The sequence below is a fragment of the Myodes glareolus genome, chromosome 6, assembly GCF_982192425.1.
Source record: "Myodes glareolus chromosome 6, mMyoGla1.1, whole genome shotgun sequence".
In the NCBI taxonomy this organism is placed as follows: domain Eukaryota; kingdom Metazoa; phylum Chordata; class Mammalia; order Rodentia; family Cricetidae; genus Myodes; species Myodes glareolus.
Genome location: NC_142031.1, coordinates 39422851 through 39444008, shown reverse-complemented (window position 1 = coordinate 39444008; position 21158 = coordinate 39422851). Strand labels below are relative to the sequence as shown.

The 21158-nt window shown below is 47.1% G+C and overlaps 1 protein-coding gene and 1 pseudogene across 1 annotated transcript; one reads left to right on the top strand and one right to left on the bottom strand.

Moving 5' to 3' along the window:
- The first annotated feature begins 292 nt into the window (after positions 1-292).
- On the top strand, positions 293-21158 carry Ggcx (gamma-glutamyl carboxylase). The gene is made up of 15 exons (XM_048443856.2): positions 293-451; positions 682-852; positions 4250-4408; positions 4684-4849; positions 8691-8769; positions 13094-13200; positions 16227-16390; positions 16889-17154; positions 17294-17425; positions 18232-18383; positions 18809-18978; positions 19141-19271; positions 19719-19866; positions 20037-20232; positions 20575-21158. The coding sequence occupies exons 1-15, from the start codon at positions 409-411 to the stop codon at positions 20765-20767; spliced, it is 2277 nt and encodes a 758-aa protein (XP_048299813.1). The 5' UTR covers positions 293-408; the 3' UTR covers positions 20768-21158.
- LOC148121711 (Nuclear RNase P) lies at positions 10697-10886 on the bottom strand (annotated as a pseudogene).

The window sequence follows — 21158 nt, the reverse complement described above, 5'->3', positions numbered from 1 at the left end:
CGTACGTGATGGGTAGTTAGCATAGAGACACTTGTTCTGGGAATGGTAACTCCTCCCTTACAATGCCAAGGTTAGATTTACGTGCGTTCCTTTACCCCTGCGCAGTACATTCCACCCCCTCCCCCCCCAACTCCTTGCCTTGCCCCTCCTCCCCCTGCTCCGCAAGCTCTTTGGGCTCAACCCTCTGCTCAGGATTGCTCCGCCCCGCCCCTCACCCCGCCCACACACTTAGCCCCGCCCCTACGCTTGAGTCCCGGGCCGCGTTCCGGCCTTCACGACAGAGCGGGTGCTTTCCGCTTTCCGGCCTGCCGCGCGAGTGTTGACGTGTAGAGGGGGCGGGGCCTAAGAAGAGTTGAGGGTTTCCACTTGCTCGCACCCGGCTGCATAGGGCCAACTATCTCTGCAGTCATGGCTGTGCATCGTTGCTCTGCACGGACCGTTACCTCCTCAGGTAGGCTGGCTGAGGGTTGGCGAGAGGGACGGTGGCCTTAGTGAGGAAGGGGCATATTGGGAGAGATGGTAATCTTGTGTTGTGAGTCCGTGGGAGGATCCTGGAGGAGGGCCTGCCACCCAGAAGCTTGCAATAGTCCGATCAATGGGAGAACCCAGTGGGGTGGAGACCCTAGGCTATGGGGACTTCGGTTTTCCTACGCACACATTTTCCCCACTTCTTGGTTGTAGATAAAATGCAGAAAAACAAGTCTGCACGGACATCAGGGCTCAGCCAGGGCAGCCGCATGGAGAAACTTTTGGGGTTTGAATGGACAGATTTATCTAGCTGGCAGAGTGTCGTGACCCTGCTTAACCGACCAACGGACCCCGCAAACCTGGCTGTCTTTCGTTTTCTTTTTGGTAAGTCCATTTTCTGGTCCCAGACATTTTGGCTGGGCTTGGGAAAATGACATCCTATTTCTTTTTACGATTTATTTTATTTTGCTTGTGTGTGTTAGTTTGCCTTCTGTTACTGTGATAAAACACCATGACAAAAAAGCAACATGGAAAAGGAAGGGTTTACTTCAGCTTAGAGTTGTAGTTCATCATGAAGGAATGGATGTTAGGGCAGGAACCTGGAGGGCAGAGCTGGAAAAGAGTCCCCGGAAGAACCACAGTGGCTGCTGGCTTGCTCCTTGTGGCTTGCTCAGCCTGCTTTCTTATACCACCTGGGATCACCTGTCCACACAGTAGGCGGGGCTCTCCCACATCAATGCTCACAGGCCAATCTGATTCAAGGCATTTTCTCAATGGAGGTTCCTCTAGATTGTGTTAAATGGACAAAGATTAACCAAGATAGTTTCTGTATGGATGTGTGAATGTGTGCCAGGTATGTGCTTGCTTGTTGAAGCCAAAAGAGAGTGTTGGATTCCTTGGAACTGGAATTAAAGGCAGTTATACTGCTTGATATGGCTGCTGGGAATTGAGCTCTGGTCCTTTGGAAGATCAGCGCATGCTCTTAACTGCTGAGCCATGCTCCCTAGTCCAATCACCTATTTCTTAGTTATTTCTTAGATGTTCTTTTCCTTAGAGCTGAAAGTACTGAAATAATGGAAGAATTCTTTGGAAGTTTAGAATTGTAACCTGGCCTTGTCACCTCTAGTTAGGGTTTAGTGCTGAGAAACGCTTTGGTCTGTGCGCACATGTGCATGTAGACCACAGGTCAATGTCAGGTGTTTTCCTTAATCATTTCTCCACCTTATTTTTTTAAGACAGGGTTTCTCCTGAGCCTGGAGGTCACCAGTTGAGTTAGACTGGCTGGGCAGCAAGTCCCAGGAGCCGTCCTGTCTTCCTGCCTCCACAGCACTGAGATTGACGGCTGCTGTGCCAGGCTTTCTACATGAGTGCTAGTGATCTGAATTCAGGCTCTCATGCCTACAGCAAGCACTTTCATTTTTACTGACTGAGTAATCTCCCCAGCTCTCTTCGGTGTTTGAAATGGTCTTATTCCGTAGATCAGACTTATCTGGCCTCTCAAGTGCTGCTCTTCCTGCTTCTTGAATACTGGGATTGCAAACACCATCACACCTGACAAGGGACCCATTTTATTCATGTCAGGAAGCTACTTAGGAGTTAAGTGTTTCAGAGAAACACCCTAGCACCTCAGAGAGTTAGGATGTGCCGAGACACTACCCTAGCAGCTCAGAGAGTTAGGATGTGCCGATACACTACTCCTTTAAGTCCAGTAGCTTCCAGCTGGAGGCCATTTTGCTTCCTGAAGACATTTTTAGTTAGAACTTTTGAAGAAGAGGAATAGGTAGTGGTTGCTGGCATCTGTACTGGTACTAGGATGCACTAGATGTCTTGTGATGAACGGGTAAATACCCCTACAGATGATTAACCAGACTGGCTAACGCAACTGCTTCTGGGATTGAGAAACTGCCTGATCCCAAACTGCCTTCCAGAGCCAAGTGTCCCTTATTTATCTTAGTGTGTTGACCAAATACCACTGCCTTTCTGGGTGTGTCAGTGTAGTAAGGAGGCAGCTTGTTGGTTCCTGGCCGCTTAGCCCCGAAATAGTCACCAGAAACTGTATTAATTAAATCACTGCTTGGTCCATTAGCTCTAGCTTCTTATTGGCTAACTCTTACATATTAATTTAACCCATTTCTATTGATATGTGTATCACCACGTGACTGTGGCTTACCGGCTAAAGTTCCATCTGGCTCTGGTGGGGCTACATGGCTTCTGACTCCGCCCTTCTTTCTCCCAGCATTCAGTTTAGTTTTCTCTGCTTACCTTTATTCTTTTGCCCTATCAGGCTAAGCCAATTTTCTTTATTAATTAACCAATTGTATTCACAGCATACAAAGGGGAATCCCATATTACGTCAGGAGGCAAAAAAAAAAAAAAATGTGTTAAGAATGTCCCCGGAGCACTTTTTTTTTTTTTTAAGAAAAAAGATTTATTTATTTATTATGTATACAACATTCCTTCCATGTATGCTTGCATTCATCTATAATGAAGATCTCATTATAGATGGCTGTGAGCCACCATGTGGTTGCTGGGGATTGAACTCAGGACCTCTGGAAGAACAGTCAGTACTCTTAACCTCTGAGTTAACCTCCAGCCTGCCCCAGAGCACTTTTTATGGCTCAATAGGGTGTATCTTTATAGATGTAAGTAATTGAACCCTAACAGTTTCTATAGTGTTTTATACATAGCTCTTACTTAATCCTATCTGCAGCTCTGTGACATTTTGTTATTGTTTGTCTTGTTTGTTTTTATTTTTTGAGATAGGATTTCACTGTCCTAGATGTACAGTCCTGGTTGATCTGCCACTTACTATGTAGTTCAGGCTGGTCTAAAGCTCACAGAGACCTGCTTGCCTCTGTCTTCCTCCCCAGTGCTGGGATTAAAGGTGTAGTCTAGGATCACTGGCTTGTGAAGTATTTTTTTTTTAAAGATTTATTTATTTATTATGTACACAGTGTTCAGCCTCCATGTATGCCTGCAGGCCAGAAGAGGGCACCAGATCTCATTACAGATGGTTGTGAGCCACCATGTGGTTGCTGGGAATTGAACTCAGGACATCCGGAAGAGCAATCAGTGCTCTTAACCTCTGAGCCATCTCTCCAGCCCCCGTGAAGTATTTTTTTAAAGCTCTATTTTAGTGTGTATATTGTGTGAGTGCTTGTACACACTCCCACGCGTGTGCGCACACTCCCACACGTGTGCACACTTCCACACGCACAGGTGAGTGTTCCTGCACACGTGCACAGGGGCTAGAAAACAGTCTCTGTCACCCTCCATTCACTAGTTTCTTTGAGGCCAAGTCTTTCCCTGAGCTCCTGGGGCTTGCGGTTCCTCAGCAGGCTGGAAGCCAGGAAGCCAGGAAGCTGGCGTTACAGCTGTGCATAGAATTCCCAGCTTGTTATGCAGTGCTGGAATCGGAACTGCAGTCCTTATGATTGCTCAGTGGGTCCACCTCTCCAGTGGCCCTACCTCCTCACAAAGTATGTGCATGATTTACAAGTGGGAATCAGCTTGTGAGCTTTAGGGTTTGTCAGACCACACAACTAGCGTAATTCCTAGCCCAGAATAGACTCAGTACTAATGGTAGGGACTAATAACAGTGGCTATTATTTTGGGCTTTTTTTTTTGAGACAGGGTTTTTCTGTTTATCTCAGGCTGGAATGGAACTCACTGTGTAGCCAGGCCGTGGTGAACTTCAAGTGTGGCGGTGCACGTGCTGAGAGCTGTGTCGTGCCTCCTTAGCAGATGCCTAACAGCTGTCTTCCCCCACTTGCTTTCATAGCGTTCTTGATGCTACTGGACATTCCCCAGGAGCGGGGCCTTAGCTCCCTGGACCGAAAATACTTGGATGGGCTGGACGTGTGCCGGTTTCCTTTGTTGGATGCCTTGCGCCCTCTGCCGCTTGACTGGATGTACCTTGTCTACACCATCATGTTTCTGGGTGAGGGGAGCTGGGTGCTGGGGATCTGAACTGGGGAGAATTGACTGAGCTGGTAGAAATGCAGCAGAAGCATGCTGGTGAACCAACTTCCTCCGTGATTCGGCCTCATGTTGCTCGTCTGTTGTCATGTGAGCCGTCACGACCCTATAACTCTTCTTTCATTTAGTTCTCTGCCTGATTATAAAATGCCTGCTGACTTTTCTTAACTTCAGTCCCAGGGAAGCTGGGCCTGTGGTGACACTTTGACCTTGAATCCTCTCCTCACAAACCCCCAGGGGCACTGGGCATGATGCTGGGCCTGTGCTACCGGCTAAGCTGTGTGTTATTCCTGCTACCCTACTGGTACGTGTTTCTCCTGGACAAGACATCGTGGAACAACCACTCCTATCTGTATGGTTTGTTGGCCTTTCAGTTGACATTCATGGATGCAAACCATTGCTGGTATGTGCCTTGGAAAGTAGGGTAAGGTGTGTCTGGGTCAGGATGCTCGCTAGAGAGACAGGGGCCCAGTGAAGTCCCAGAAATTGTCGCATAGGCACAACTTTTATTGGTGCTTTGGTCTTTTGGGAGGGAGGTTTCAGGTGGGATTTGTATTGCTGTATGCCAGGCTGGTCTGGAACTTACTGTGTCATCTAGGCTGGTCTTGAACTTGCTGTTCTCCGGTCCTAGCTTGACTGCTGGAATTCCAGCTGTGAGCCACCATGCTGATTCAAAGACATTTTAAACCAAGTTTTGCAAAGTATGGTTTGAGATCATACTTTGACTTTGATGGATTTGGGGGACCATGTGGGTTCTGGGGCATCCTTCTGAGGTAGGCTTGATTGTGGTGCCCCTCTTCGCTCAGCTGTATTGCTTGCCTGACTTGGGTCGATTTGGGAAGCGGAAGGGTCAGCAAGTTGGGTGATTGCAATGACATAGGAAAATGGCTCCATCCCACCCCTTTACTTTTTCCATGTCTCTCCAGATACCTTGATATATCACTCCTGTGTCCCTCTTAGAAGAAGAGAAGACTAAAGCCAGACATAGCTGTTTTCATATGCTCCAGGGTGCAGACTTTACTTTCTGTGTGTGAGCCCAGAGATGCAGAGTTAGAGCCCAGTGTAGAGGTGGCTGTGAGGTGGCGATGATAGCAGATGCCAAGAGAAGAGCCACCACGGTTGCCGGCAGTGCTGACCTAGAGAGTAACCCACTCCGCTCTGGCCTAGGTGACCATCTCTCAGGGCAAGTGGGGCAAAGCCGTGGAGCCAGGGTGGCGGGACAGTGAGAGCAGCTGTGGACCCTCAGTGAGCTGGTGGAAATGGCTCAGCGGTGATATACGAGTACATGTTTCTCTCCCGTAAAGCTTTGTGTGTGTGCCCGTGTGCTGGGGATTGCCCCGGCCTCCTGCATGTACGCTACCACAGGGCTACGCTCCCAAACCCCAGTCCTCACCTTTGCTGACTTGAAACCCATTCAGGGTGTCTAGCTTTGATCCTAGAGAATTAAGAGGTCATTTTGACAGGTATCTTCAACTTCCAATTTCCATTTTTGTTATTTTTAAACATTTTTAAAAAATTACTATCACATACTCAGGACTTTTTTTGTGGCAGGCATATTTAAATGTTTTTCCTCATTCAAACCTATGAAGAGACAGGTTTAGTTGCTCAAGCCCAGCACTTTGGGATGCTGAGGAAGAGGGTTGCTTTGAATTAGAGACCAGCCTAGGATATCTATATTAAGACCTTGTCTCAAAACAAACAAATATTGGGGGGGGGGGAGCGGGAGGGAAATGGGAGAAGGGGAGGAAGTGGAAATTTTGAATGGTATTATTTATAAAGCAATAAAAAAATAAAAAAACAAACAAATATGAGGTCCCTAGAGGTGAACTAATTTTGTAGATGAAGTAAGTCTTGGGAAGATAAAGACTCTGCCTAAGGTTACACAGCAGAGAGGAAACAAATGACCTCATTGTTCTTGACTGTAGGTCTAGGCTTTTGCCCACAGTGTAAGCCCCGTTCTCCCTAACTTCTTCCAAACATGCTTAGTTTCTGCCTCAAAGTAAATCTAGTGTTAGTATCCTAGCTTTTTCAGTTCTCTCGCACACAGGATAAAATTTAAAGTCAGGAGTCCTCTACCACTGGATCCAGTTTTATAAATGTCAATTTATGCTCTGCATTATTTTGTTGGGAAAGATTTTGAATTTATTTTTTCTTTTTTACTCTTTTGGAAATGGGGGTCAAACTCAGGGCCTTGTACGGGCTAGGCAAATGATGAGTGATCTGGACCACTTTCCCAGCCCCTTTTGAGATAATAGACTGTATAGATGAATGTGGTGGTGCTCGCCTTTATTCCCAGCATTGATGAAGCAGAGAGGTGTGAGGATTTTAGCTTGGTCTACATGGTGACTTGTAGGCCAGCCTGGGCTGTAAAGACCTTGTCTCAAAACACCAAAACAAAATAAGAGACAATGCACTGTACATGTATTTGTGTGTGTGTGTGTGTGTGTGTGTGTGTGTGTGTGTGTGTGTGTGTGCATGAGCTTATGCACCTTCGTGTCTGTGTTTTTTATTTCATGTGTGTATATATTAAGCTTACATGTATGTATTTGTACCATGTGTGTTCCTGGTGTTGGTGAAGGTCAGAATATGGTTCTGGACTTCCTGAAATTGGAGTTACAGGCAGCTGTGAATTACCATGTGGGTTCTAGGAGTTGAACCTGGGTCCTCTAGAAGTGCAGTTAGTGCTTTTAACCATCTCTCCATTCCCTGTTTTGTGATTTTATTGTTTAGTTATTTGCTTTTTTTTTTTTTTGACACATAGTCTTACTATGTAGTCCTAGAACTTGCTATGTAGACCAGGCTGAGCTCGAACTCATGGGGATCTGCTGGCTTCTGTCTGCTGAGTGTGTGCACCATGCCCAGTCTATTTTTATTGTTTTAGTTGTAGTTACTGTTATGATGGGGTTGGGAGCATGGTAGAGGGGACAGGGGTGTAAGTATGTGCTGTATGTGCAGAGGTCAGGGTTTTGTGAACTCCGGGATGACCGCTGGTTGCTGCCCTGAGCCATTTCTCCTGCCCACCCTTTAGATTTGTCAAATGCTCCCTCAAATTTGTTCCTCCTTGTCATTTCTATTATAGCTTTGAACCTGATCTGATTCCTTAGGACAAACTGAAGTATGTGTGTGTTTTGAGTCTGACTCTCATTGTGTGTAGATCACTGGCTTCAGACTTGCAGCAGTTTTCTTGCCTCTGCCTCCTGGGCTGGAATTGTAGTCATGTCTGCTTTACCGTACTGCTACACTGAAGATTTTATTCTTGATTGTTTGTTTGTTTGTTTGTTTTCGAGACAGGGTTTCTGTATATAAAAGCCCTAACCATTCTGGAACTTGCTTTGTAGACTAGGCTGGCTTCGAACTAACAGATATCCAACTGCCTCTGCTTCCTGAGTGCTGGGATTAAAGGTGTGCACCACCACACCTGGTGAGTTTTTATTCTTATTTATTTATAGACAGTTTCTGACTTAGGGTTCAACTTCAGTGTTTTTTGGCATGGTGGCAAGAACATACCTGTACTACTCTCTTACTTAGTTGACACAGTGTTCAATGAAATATTCAATGCTTTATAAAATAGGCTTTGTCTTGTATGATTTTGCCCAAGTGTAGGCTATTGCAAATGTTCTGAGCACATTTAATACAGTGTATAGGCCATGCTGTGATACCCAGTAGGTTATGTATATCAAATACATTTTCAAATTAAGGCTATCTTCATCTTAGAAGGGGTTTATTTGGGGTATTACTTTCTAAGCTACAGAACATCTCTAGTAGTATTCTTTCATGATCTTACCAGTAATTACCATTACAATGTAAATGTAAGCATATTGCCAAGCATGGTGGTACACTCCTGTAATTCTAGTACTTGGGAAGTAGAGGCAGGAAGATTAGAAGTTCAAGGCCAGTTTCAGTTACCTTGTGAGGCTGAGGCTAGTCTGTGATGTGAGACCCCCTTCTCAACATCATGTCCCAGGAAGATCTACTCGTGTGTTTCCTGAGGGCCTTGTTTTGTTTTTTTTGAGACAGGGTTTCTCTGTGTAGCCTTGGCTGTCCTTGAACTAACTCTGTAGACCAGACTGGTCTCAAACTCAAAGTTCCTCCTGCCCTGCCTCCTGAGAGCTGGGATTAAAGGTGTGTACCACCATTGCCCAGTTTGAGAACTATTTCGGAGGTAAATAGGACTGGCCTAATTGGAGGGTGGGAATGTAGCTGAACTAAGAGACTTTTCTTGATGCTTTTCCTCCTTCCTGTAGGTCTGTGGATGGCCTGCTGAATGCCCAGAAGAAAAATGTCCATGTGCCCCTTTGGAACTACACCGTCCTGAGAGGCCAAGTATAGAATCTCGTGTGTGTGTGTGTGTGTGTGTGTGTGTGTGTGTGTATGTCCAAACCTTACAGCTGGATCGAGTCCAGAGTCTCCATTTCTTTATTGTTTGATGCTGCCTATGGCAGGCTAGCTGACCCAGGAGCCTCCAGGGATTTGCTGTCTCCATCTCCCGTCTTACTGAAGGAGAACTGCAAATACAGATGCACAGCACGGTGTCTTCCTTTACATGGGTTCTGGAAATTCATGGAGAATGCTTTTCACCTGTACACCTCCCAGTCATAGGTTTCTCTCAGTAGGCCAGGGGCTCCTTGTGAGCGGTTGCTGGTCTGCAGTGGCTAGAGACCCTCTCCTCTGCCTCCCTAGATTCTGTCTTCTTTTAAAAAGATATCTATTTATATAGTTGGGCATGGTTGTACACATTTTTAATTCCAGCCCTCAGGAGGCTGAGAAGATCTGTGAGTTTAAGGTCAGCCTGGTCTACATACTGAGTTCCAGGCTATACAGTGAGACCTAATCACACACACACAAAAATGTTAATTTATTGTGTGTGTGTGCATGCTTGTGTGCGGGGCGCCATCCTGTCCAGCAGGAATGAACCCCACCAAAAACGAGAATTCCTTCTCTGGTCACATCTTTATTTGGAGCATTCCCTTGAGGAAAATTGGGGGAAGGGACGATAGAGCAGGGACGAGAGAAAGCTTAGAGAGAGGAAGTAGGGTCCCGAGGCATCTGCTTTTAAACGGTGGAGCGGCTTGAACGCTGTCCTGATTGGTTAATGCCATTCTGCTGGTCTGAGCATGTGCAGGCAAGGGTGCAGGCAGGGTTGCTCAGCCCCACGTGGCTACCTCCAAACTGCAGGACCACCTGTGCCTCCAGGTGGCTCCCAACATCTCCCCCTAATTATTGTCTTTAAGAGCAATAAGGCAAAACTATTTTCCAATCTGGTCCCCACCTAGACGCAGCATGCCAAGGATATCTCTGCTCCCACCCATTCCTAAGGAAGGAAAAGGCAAAGTAGAGTAAGAGATAAGAGGTTGCACAGGGTGTTGCTCAAGTCGATGGTGTGAAACAGCTGCTCTTGGCACCGCCCAGAAGGTCATCTCTGCTGTCTCCGCATGAATCTTCCACAGCAGGACACTCAGCATCCACTGGGTCATCTTCTTTATCTCTCTGGTCGGTCTCGCTGGCATCCAGATGTATGTCAGCATTCCTAGAAAAACATAAACAAAACTCTCCTCCCAAATTAACATTTAAGAGTATTAAAAACTCTCAGTGTAAAAATTCAGCACAATCAGTACTGGAAGTAGGCTGGTTTTGAACTTAGAGACCTGTAGGTCTCTGCTTCAAAAAGCAAATCTTGTTTGCCTGTACCAGCAAAATTTTGAATTAAAAATTAAGTGTATAGAATGCAAGAGAAATCCTTTCTCTGGGGGAAGCTGTCACTGGTAGTGTAGTCCCCCTCTATTGTTTAAAAACCAAAGCAGTTGTCATTGGGAATTGAACTCATAACCTTTGGAAGAGCAGGCAATGCCCTTAACCGCTGAGCCATCTCTCCAGCTCCCCTATTTAGATGGAAAAACCTCTAGGTAACATTGTTTATTTCATCCGTTGCCAGGGGCAATAGGTAATGATAACCAGGTTGACGCGCCTTTATTATGATAATTAGGACCAGTTCTTTGAGGGAGAATGGACGTCGATCATCTGGCTACTTCCTGCTGACAAAGGGGCGATGTTTGGGGGGATAAATGTTTTTATCTGACTGAATTTTTGGCGACAAATGTTTTTATCTGACTAAATTCTTGGCGACCTTGGCTGAGGGCGGCGGCAGCAGCGGACAGCGGCGGCTGCCACAGCTCCGCCTCTGAAGCCCATAATGGCGTGCTCCGCATGGCCCAAAGGCATGGCTCCGCCCCGGGCCGTGCGCGGGCTCGCCGTTTCACCTCAGGCAATGAACTCGCACCGCCGGCTGTGAGTCTTTTCCAAGCTCCGGCGAGGGGGGGCATCCGCCCACCCGTGGAGGGGCTTCTCCTGCCCGGTCCGCCCGCGCGCAGAGCCCCGTTCTCTGGGAACTCACCTCCCCGCTCGCCCATGTTGCTATGGAAACACAGTTTTTCCGCAGAGCCGATTCAGCTCCTCTTTGCCTTCTATGGCGCCGCTGCTCACCACGCAGCTTCCGCCTCAGTCAGGCGAGTCCGCTCAGGTGCTGAAAAAGTCCTCCAAAAACCATAGCCCCGCCAGAAGGCCGGGACATATAGCCTCTGATGACACACGGACTTTAGCCCGCCCGCGACCTGGCTATTCGCAGGCCTCCAGCAAACTCCCCGCCAGCAACTGGTTGCGTCTCCCTCCTGAGTAGCTGGGATCACAGGTGTGCACCACCGTGCCTGACCCACTTCCGTGTTTTTAATCAGGCAATACCGCTCAAAGGCGGGCCGGCTGCCGCCAGCACTCTCAGCACGATCAAGCAGCTTGTCTTTCTCAGTCAAAAAATTAAAGTTTTTTGTACGTGAGAGCCAGAGACTGAGCTCTCTAACAAAATTAGGCGAAAATCACCTCCAAAAGCTCTGTGGCTCTTTAAGAATAGGAAAGGCAGTGATCAAGCTCGCCTCCCTACGAGACTGTTGCCTCCAGTCTCTAACAGCGAGTACGCAGGTGGACGGAGAGGGAGCGGAAGCCGCGGTCTCCCGTACCCCATCGTCCTCAAAGTCCCGCCTTAGTTACCTCGCCTTTTTTGCTGCTGTTTACATTCCTCCTGCACTGAACTTAAGGGATTTTTCTTCCCCGTTGCTTTCTGTACCTTCTTTCAGATACCTTAACTTTGATTTTTTTTTTTTTTTTGTATTTTCTTTTCTATTTTAGGCCTATCCTTTGAAATTCCTTTTTACATTTCTTTTCCTCCCCTTTCTGGGGATTTCAACCGACGTCACTCACCGCTCCATGTTCTCAGAGTTCTGAAATTCAAGGCTCTCTGTGCTGGTGTCTGATCTTGGCTTTTTCTCCCGGGCTTTCTCAGGGTCCCCCGGCGTAGTTGTCAGGGTCCCTCAGCGTCCCGGGATTTCGAGCACCAGTTGCGGGGCGCCATCCTGTCCAGCAGGAATGAACCCCACCAAAAACGAGAATTCCTTCTCTGGTCACATCTTTATTTGGAGCATTCCCTTGAGGAAAATTGGGGGAAGGGACGATAGAGCAGGGACGAGAGAAAGCTTAGAGAGAGGAAGTAGGGTCCCGAGGCATCTGCTTTTAAACGGTGGAGCGGCTTGAACGCTGTCCTGATTGGTTAATGCCATTCTGCTGGTCTGAGCATGTGCAGGCAAGGGTGCAGGCAGGGTTGCTCAGCCCCACGTGGCTACCTCCAAACTGCAGGACCACCTGTGCCTCCAGGTGGCTCCCAACACTTGTGTGCATGCATGTACCTACCACATGACATACATGTGGAGATCAGAGGATAACTTAGGAATCGGGTCCCTCCTTCCACTGTGCTGAGCAGGATGTCTCTTGATGTTTCTGTCCTGCTGCATACTCCAGGCTCACTGACCCATCTCTGCCTCCCGTTTCACTGTGGCAGTGATTACAGATACATCCCACGGCACCTTTTTCCTCTGGGAATCGAACTCAAGTTGTCAGCCCTGTCCGACATGCACTTTCACCCACTAAGCCTTCTTGTTGGCCCTTTTTGTTTCTTTATTCCTTTTGCTGGAAAGCTAGATGGGCCCTTCCTTTTTCCAGTTCCCCAGTCCCTGAGTTCTCAGCCCCTCATGGAATGAATAGCACCTTGTCTATTAGATTAGACTCCCCATGAAATAACCATGTCTGTGCTTTTATTTTTTCTTTGTGCCTGGCATAGGTAGTTGTTTGCTTGTTTGTGTGTTTTGAGCTTGTTGGTTGAATGTCTGTGTGATGAAAGGTTAGAGGAATGGCTGTGTTCTTCCTTGGGTACTGGCTAAGCTGAGAGCTTTATTCTTTAATTTTTTTTAAAGTTTCATTTATTTTTTTTAATTGTTTTATTGAGCTATACATTTTTCTCTGCTCTCCTCCTTTCCTCCCCCCTCTCCTTCTACCCTCTCCCATGATCCCATGCTTCCAATTTACTCAGGAGATATTTATTTTTATTTATGTATGTTTGTGTGCCAACTTGTCTGTGTGTACCATATGCATGCAGTGCCTACAGAGACCAGAAGAAGATGCCCTAGAACTGGAGTTATAGGTGATTGTGAGCTGCTTGTCAAACCCAGGTCATCTCTAAGAGCAGCAAGTCCTTAACCGCAGAGCTTTCTGCAGAAAGACGGGTTCCTTGTTTGCTTAAGCATCATGCTACATTTTGTGTTTACAGATCTTCATTGTATATTTCATTGCGGGTGTGAAAAAGCTGGACGCAGACTGGGTTGAGGGCTACTCCATGGAACATTTGTCCCGGCATTGGCTCTTTAGTCCCTTCAAGTGAGTAGAGTCAAGGTAGAGGCCTTCTTGGGTTACAGGTACTGAGTGATGATTTGTCGAGTCTATGTAGCATGTGTCTGGCATTTGCCTTAGCTCCCTATTCAGACAAATGCAGAGTCAGTGATACTCAAAGATGGAAGCCTAGCTAGGTGAAAGACAGTCAGGAAGAGAAAAGAATCAGAATCAGAATCAGGTGACATAGTGTGGTCCACTTGCTTTTGGTTGCTGAGATAAGACCATGACCAGAAACAGCTTGGGAAGAAAGCGATTATTTGGCTCACACATCCAGTCCATCCTAATCAGCAGCTATCATGGAGGAAAGCCAAGGCAGGGGCTCCGTGAGCAGGAACGGAAGTAGAGATGGCTGAGGAATGCTGCATACTGGCCTGTTTCCCGTGGCTTGCTCCCGTTTTCTCTTTTAAATGAAAATTTTAATTTTATTTATGTGTATAATTGTTTTGCTTACATACATGTATGTGTACCACATGGGTGCCTGGTGTTGACGGAATCTAGAAGAGGGCATCTGATCCCTGGCACTGGAGCTACAGACAAATTTGAGCCACCATGTGGGTCCTGGGACGCAAGCCTGGGTCCTCTAGAAGAGCAGCCGGTATTAATTCTTCGCTCATCTCTCCAGGCCGGCCAGCTTGCTTAAATGTGCTGCTCTCCCACATCAGTCGTTAACCAAGACAGTGCCCCGAAAGACCTAGGCATTCTAATGGAGGCTGTCCCTCAGTTACGGTTTCCTCTTCCCAGATGGCTCCAGCTTGTGCAAGTTGACAATAAATGAAGCAGCACACTTGGTACATTAGCCAGTACCCAGCCGTTACCTTGGGTGACAGTGGTAGTTGCTTGTGTCCTTGCCTTGTCAACCCCAGTTTCTTTTGTTAATTTTTTTATTACATTTTGGCAGTACTGGGAATTAAAATTAGGGTCTTATCCATGTAAGGCAAGCACCCCAGCCCTGATCCCACTCTTTTTATTATCCTTTTTATTTTTTAAATTTTTTTGGAGACAGGGTCTCACTATGCAGCCCTAACTGGTCCAGACCTTACTATGCAGACCAGACTGACCTTGGACCCAGAGAGCTCCTCTGCCTCCTGCGTGCTGGGACTAAAGGCGGAGTGACCGTAGCCTTCCGTCGAGCCCCTCAGACAGTTCAGGGAAGACAGCTGGTGCTGCTCCTGCCCACAAAGCAGTTCTTACCAACTCTGAAACAGCTTCATCTGTGAGGTTTTCCTTTCCTTCCGATTCCCCCTCTCGTTTCTGCCCCCACTTCCTCTATTTTCCACATTCTGAAATGTGACCTGCAAGCCAAGCAGTTGCTCTTTTGCGTTTTCATTTTCACACGTGTCTATTTGCATGTATTTATAGTACGTTTGCACAGTGTGCCGTGCATACGTGTGGAGGTCAGAGGACAACGTGCACAAGTTGCTTCTCGGCTTCCACCATGTGGGTCCCAGGGAACAAACTCAGGCCTCCAGGCTTAGCAGCAAACACCTTTGTCCCTGGAACCACATCTCTCCAGCCCAAAGCAGTCAGTGTTTTCAAAGTTTTTCTTTTCTTTTGAGAAAAGATATCATCTATCCCAGGCTGGCCTCCAGCTTCCTGACTTCCTGCTTCTGCACCCCAAATATTAGGATTACAGGTGTGCACTGCCGCACCCAGTTTTCTGCGGTGCTGGGGACCAGCCCTGGCACTTATCTTTTTTTTTTTTTTTAAACTTTTTAAATTGATTCTTTGCGGATTTCACATCATGCGTCTTGATCCCACTCGTCTCCCTGTTTTTTCTCATCCGCCCTCTGCCCTTGCAAAACCTCCCCCCAAGATAAAACAAAATAAAATTTAAAAAAGAAAAGGAAAAGAAGGAAACCTCTCATGGTGGATGCTGTCGTGTGACACCATGGGTACGCAGTACACCCTTTAGTCCATACATCATTACTTGCAAGTGTTCAGTGCAGTGAGTCGTTAGTCTGCTTTGAGGCCTCTGGTTTTTGGCTCTCACTGGGACTCCACTTGGATATCCTGTTGTTGTCCTGTGTCATGGAAAGATCCTGCCACTTTGGGCCTGCAGGACTGGCCCCTTCATGCTCAGGACTCACCTTTTAACACTTCTCATTTATGATTTCCATGGGGAAAATCCTGTAGTATATCCCCTGTAGTATATTCCCTGTAGTATATTCCTGTAGTATATCCCCTGTAGTATATTCCCTGTAGTATATTTCTATAGTATATTCCATGTAGTATATCCCCTGTAGTATATCCCCTGTAGTATATTCCATGTAGTATATTCCTGTAGCATATCCCCTGTAGTATGTCCCCTGTAGTATATTCCCTGTAGTATGTCCCCTGTAGTATATCCCCTGTAGTATATTCCATGTAGTATATTCCCTGTAGTATATCCCCTGTAGTATATTCCTGTAGTATATCCCCTGTAGTATATCCCCTGTAGTATATTCCCTGTAGTATATTTCTGTAGTATATTCCATGTAGTATATCCCCTGTAGTATATTCCATGTAGTATATTCCCTGTAGTATATCCCCTGTAGTATATTCCCTGTAGTATATTACTTTTCCATCAGATTTTATCCTTGGAGACTGCGCTTTACTCATCGCACAGGGGATATTAAAAAAAAGAAAAAGGACCCCTGAAAATGTCAAGGGTTTGGTAAACTCCAATGTAAAGCATTTTTTAAAAAATATTTATTTATTTACTATGTATACAATATTCTGTCTGTGTGTATGCCTGCAGGCCAGAAGAGGGCACCAGACCCCATTACAGATGGTTGTGAGCCACCATGTGGTTGCTGGGAATTGAACTCAGGACCTTTGGAAGAGCAGGCAATGCTCTTAACCTCTGAGCCATCTCTCCAGCTCCAATGTAAAGCATTTTTATGGGTGTACTTGGGGCTTAGCTGTTGTACTCCACTGGTGGGACAGGTTACTGAGGTCCCTAGTGTCAGTCATGCTGTGGTTGGTGGGTGACCCCACTGGCCGGGGCTGGACCTTTGTCCCTGTGTCTGCAGGCTGGTGCTGTCCGAGGAGCTGACAAGCCTGCTGGTGGTGCACTGGTGCGGCCTTCTCCTCGACCTCTCGGCTGGCTTCCTGCTCTTCTTTGATGCCTCAAGATCCGTTGGCCTCTTCTTCGTGTCCTACTTTCACTGCATGAACTCGCAGCTCTTCAGCATAGGTCAGTGCCTGCAGCTGCAGGGCTGTGGGGAGCCTGGAGAGGGGACTTGTCTGCCGGTGGGAGATGGCAGAGGGGTAGGGGGGTGCAGGAGCTGAGCTGAGCCCAGTGTGGTCACTGTGAAGTAGGAATAAATAAGGATGAGAAGATTGGGACCTCTGGGTACAACATGTGGTACAGTGAGGGTCTGTGGGAAGAACTGTTAGGTACTTCCTTTAGGGCCAGGGATGCGGCTCAGTTGCTCCAGTGCTTCCCTAGTGTGTGTCCCCAGCACCACACAAAACCGGGGTGATGGTATTCACCCTTTGCCCCAGCACTTGGGAAAGTGAGAAGGACCAGGTCAAGGTCGTCCTCAGCCATACACCGAGTGCTAGGCCAACACAGGCTTTGTGAGACTCTGTCTGAAGAAAGCGAAGACAGAGCTCCTTAGAGTAGAACACTTCAGCAGTACTTCGTAAGGGAGGAGCCTGACCATGCCGACCTTTCTCCTTGCTTTTCTAGGTATGTTTCCCTATGTCATGCTGGCCAGCAGCCCCCTCTTCTGCTCAACTGAATGGCCACGGAAACTGGTAGCCCGATGCCCTAAATGGCTGCAAGAACTGCTGCCTACCAAAGATGCTCCTCGGCCCAGCCCTTGCTGTGTCTATAAGAGGACCCGGGCCAAAGCTGGTACAAAGGTGGGGCTGCGCCACCAGCTGGGAGCCGTCTTCACCCTGCTCTACCTTCTGGAGCAGCTCTTCCTGCCATATTCCCACTTCCTCACCCAGGTTTGTGCGATCATTTTATGTGCTGCATGGGCGTGGACTGTGGTGGATGTGGCAGGGCTGGGCCTTTAGCTCTTCTTTGCTGGAGAATGAGGTTGGGTTGAGAGACATCAAGCTGACACGGTCTGCTCTGCCTTCCCAGGGTTACAACAACTGGACAAACGGGCTGTATGGCTATTCCTGGGACATGATGGTACACTCTCGCTCCCACCAGCATGTAAAGATCACCTACCGCGATGGCCTCACAGGCGAGCTTGGCTACCTTAACCCTGGGGTGAGACACCTAATGCTGCTCCTTCTTGAGCCCCTTGGGCTTTGGGATTTTATTTGGTCCTATACATATCATAAAATAAAACAAATTTGGGTCCCTGCACTTTCTCCAAAACCAGATGGAACTCTTTTTCTTTTTTCTTCCTTCCTTTCTTTGTTTTTTTGGTGCTGGACCCAAGGCCTGACCACAACTGTATACTCTACCATTGAGCTACATCCTCATCTTTGAACGTTTCATCGTTTTAAAAAATTTAATGTATGTGCTTGTGTGTGTACATGAGAGACAGACAGACACATGTAGAGACAACTTTATGGAGTCAGTTATTTCTACAGCTTTGTGAGCTCTGGTAACATAACCCAGGTCATCAGGGAGTTGTGGCAAATGTTTTTAACAGCTGAACCATCTCACCAGACCAGACCTTTTTTTTTTTTTAATCAAGACACGGTTTCTCTGTAGTTTTGAAGCCTGTCCTGCCTCCCAAGTGCTGGGATTAAAGGCGTGCGCCACCACCACCTGGCTACCAGACCATATTTTTAATTAATTAAACCAGAGTCTTTCTGTATAGCTCAGGCTGGTCCCTTTTCAGCCATTATGTCTGATGCTGTACTTTTTTTAAAAATGTGGATAGAGATGATACAGTTTGTCATTGAGTTAAGATTGTGTTTTGGAAAAGTGAGTAAATAACCTAGCAATGAAAGTTCACATCCGAAGACAAGTTCCTTTCCCCTCCTGCTCTAACTAGGCAGCAGGTAAAGATCTTTGTGTTGTTGGCAGTGACAAAGTGGGACTAATATGGGGGTTTGGGACAGGTATTCACACAGAGCCGGCGATGGAAGGACCATGCAGACATGCTGAAGCAATATGCCACTTGCCTGAGCCTGCTGCTTCCCAAGTACAATGTCACTGAGCCCCAGATCTACTTTGATATTTGGGTCTCCATCAATGACCGCTTCCAGCAGAGGTGGGCAAGGGGAGCAGAGACAGGGGAAGATGAAGCACAGCTCTTTTTGACCAGATGAAAAGCTGATGTCTTCTCATGGTGTCTTGCTTTTTACAAAGCTGTCTCGCTCTCAGTCTAGTGCATGTCGGGGTTGATCTGGTTGTGGGCATAGTTGGTTGTGTCCAGCAGGGGGCACCACCATCCAGGAGAAAAGCGAACTGACTGTTCTTTCAGACACTATTAACATAATGCCTTCTCCTTAGGTGGCCACTAACTCACATTCTTTCCCCTTCTCTCTGCCACGGACTGGCAATAACATGCTGACAGTAGGCATTTCTCCTTTTGGGAAATCCTGTCCACTCTCCATGGGTCCAGTGATGAAAGAAGCAGAACCAGTGGTGGGTGGGTGGGTACTGCCTCCTCAGAACATGGTTTCCTTTTTTAAGGCTTTTTGACCCTCGTGTGGACATCGTGCAGGCTGTCTGGTCCCCCTTCAAGCGCACACCTTGGGTGCAGCCACTCTTGATGGACTTATCTCTCTGGAGGACCAAGTTACAGGATATTAAGAGCAGTCTGGACAACCACACTGAGGTGGTCTTCATTGCAGATTTCCCTGGTATGGAGGAAAGTGAGGGGAGATTGTGCTGTCTTTCCTTGTCTTCCTTGACCAGAGACATTGCATATGATGGGGTAGGGAGGGAACTCTCTGGAGGTGATGGTGGTGAGAGTCTATTCTGGTAGTGTGGGGTGGGATAGTGAATTCTCTTGCTTCTGGCAGGGCTTCACCTGGAAAATTTTGTGAGTGAAGACCTGGGCAACACTAGCATCCAGCTGCTGCAGGGAGAGGTCACTGTGGAATTGGTGGCAGAACAGAAAAACCAGACTCTTCAGGCGGGAGAAAAAATGCAGGTATTTGCTGGGTTAACAGAGACAGAGGCTGAGGATGTAGTACTACAAAATAAAACCTGCAGAAGGGGCATGAAGTTTAGGGAGATAGGGTCCATTTATTACAGATAAAAAGTCTTTACCAGTGCAGTAGTGTAGGGGAGGCTCAGAAACAGGGACTTCACTGGGGCATGGAAGCATGTGCCTGTCATTTTCAGGACTTGGGAGGCTAAGGCAGGAAAACAGAATTCTAGGCCAACCTGGACTACACAGTGAGACCAGAACTCAAAACAACACTAGGAGAAGAAACAAAAAAGGACCCCTGAGGCTGTGAAAAACTATCCAGATTCTAGGGGCCATTATTTCAGACTCCAAGACACAGGAAAAGAGAGTGCCAGTGTGATTAGAGTAGGGAGGCCATAGGCTAGCTAGGGAAGTTAGAATTAAATGTATCCTTTGTTCCCCTCTCAGTTGCCTGCTGGAGAGTACCATAAAGTCTATACTATATCATCGACTCCCTCCTGCTATATGTACATCTTTGTCAACACAACAGAGGTTGCACTGGAGCAGGACCTGGCATATCTGCAAGAATTAAAAGAGAAGGTGGAGAATGGAAGTGGTGAGTGAGTGCATGGAGGTTTGACAGAGAGAGTACCTGGTGTCAGGAAGTCAGGGTTATAGCTCTAACCATCAAAGAGAGTGCTTGAAGCCTCTTGGAGATGGAGATGGAAATGGCCGAGTCAAAGAGGGGTCCATCTCATTGGTTCCTTTTTGCTGACTTCTGGACAGAAACAGGGCCCCTGCCTCCAGAACTTCAGCCAATTTTGGAAGGGGAAGTAAAAGGGGGTGTTGAGCCAACACCTTTGGTCCAGACCTTTCTAAGACGGCAGCGTCAACGCCAAGAAATCGAACGCCGGCGAAATAGCCCTTTCCATGAGCGACTCCTCCGCTTCTTGCTGCGAAAGCTGTATGTCTTTCGACGCAGGTAAGTTTCACTCACAAGAAGTTGTCATTGCCTTCAGGTGTTTGCAAGTTTGGTCACTTTCCCCTAGGACAACAGTAGAGACTCCTAGGGATCTTTCCCTTCCTCACCCTCCCCCGTTCTTTTTATCTCTAACCTTTCCATCTTTTCATGGTTATTCCTAATCTACCCTAGAATACCTTCAGCCTTCGGAGGGGTAGGGTCCTTGCATTTGGGATGTGGAGGTCAGTAAGGTAGATAGATGTCTGTGTCTCCAGGTGAGTGGGTCTAAGACCAAGTGTTTCCTTAGGGCTTTGGTTGGAGTTATGCAGAAAGATAAATTTGGACTGTTTAACTTTTTTTCAGCTTCCTGATGACTCGAATTTCACTCCGAAATCTGCTATTAGGCCGCCCTTCCTTAGAGCAGCTAGCCCAAGAGGTGACATATGCAAACTTGCGACCATTTGAACCAGTTGATGAGTCAAGTGCTTCAAACACCGATTCTTCAAACCCTAACCCTTCAGAGCCAGATTCTGAGCATGTTCACTCTGAGTTGTGAGGGCAGTCCAGATGTTCTGTGCAGATGTGGGGGCATCCTGGATATTTTTATTTGCAAAAAAATGGTCTATTTTGAGATAGGGTTTCACAATACTATACAGGCTGGCCTGAGACTCATGCTGTTCCCTCTGCTGAGCGTTTTGTGATTACATGAATATCACCAAACCTAGTTTTTTTTTTTCCTTTTATATTCCCCACCCCTTATAAGTACAAGATGATAGCTTACAGAATCCAAGGCAACAGGGAATTTGAATCCCAAGATTGATGGCTCTTTTTAGAAGCAGTATGAACTGTCTTCTTACAGCAAGGGAATCTTTGTGTAGCCCTCACTGTCTTGGAACTCTCACCTTCCTCTGCCTCCCAAGTCCTGGGATTAAAGGTGTGCACCACCA

What these genes read in the sequence shown, in the direction of transcription:
- Ggcx (XM_048443856.2), top strand. Translation starts at nt 409, where the DNA reads ATGGCTGTGCATCGTTGCTCTGCACGGACCGTTACCTCCTCAG. An exon ending in TTGGCTACCTTAACCCTGGG is followed by an intron (nt 17,426 to 18,231) that starts GTGAGACACCTA and finishes GGTTTGGGACAG; the next exon opens with GTATTCACACAGAGCCGGCG. An exon ending in CTGTATGTCTTTCGACGCAG is followed by an intron (nt 20,233 to 20,574) that starts GTAAGTTTCACT and finishes ACTTTTTTTCAG; the next exon opens with CTTCCTGATGACTCGAATTT.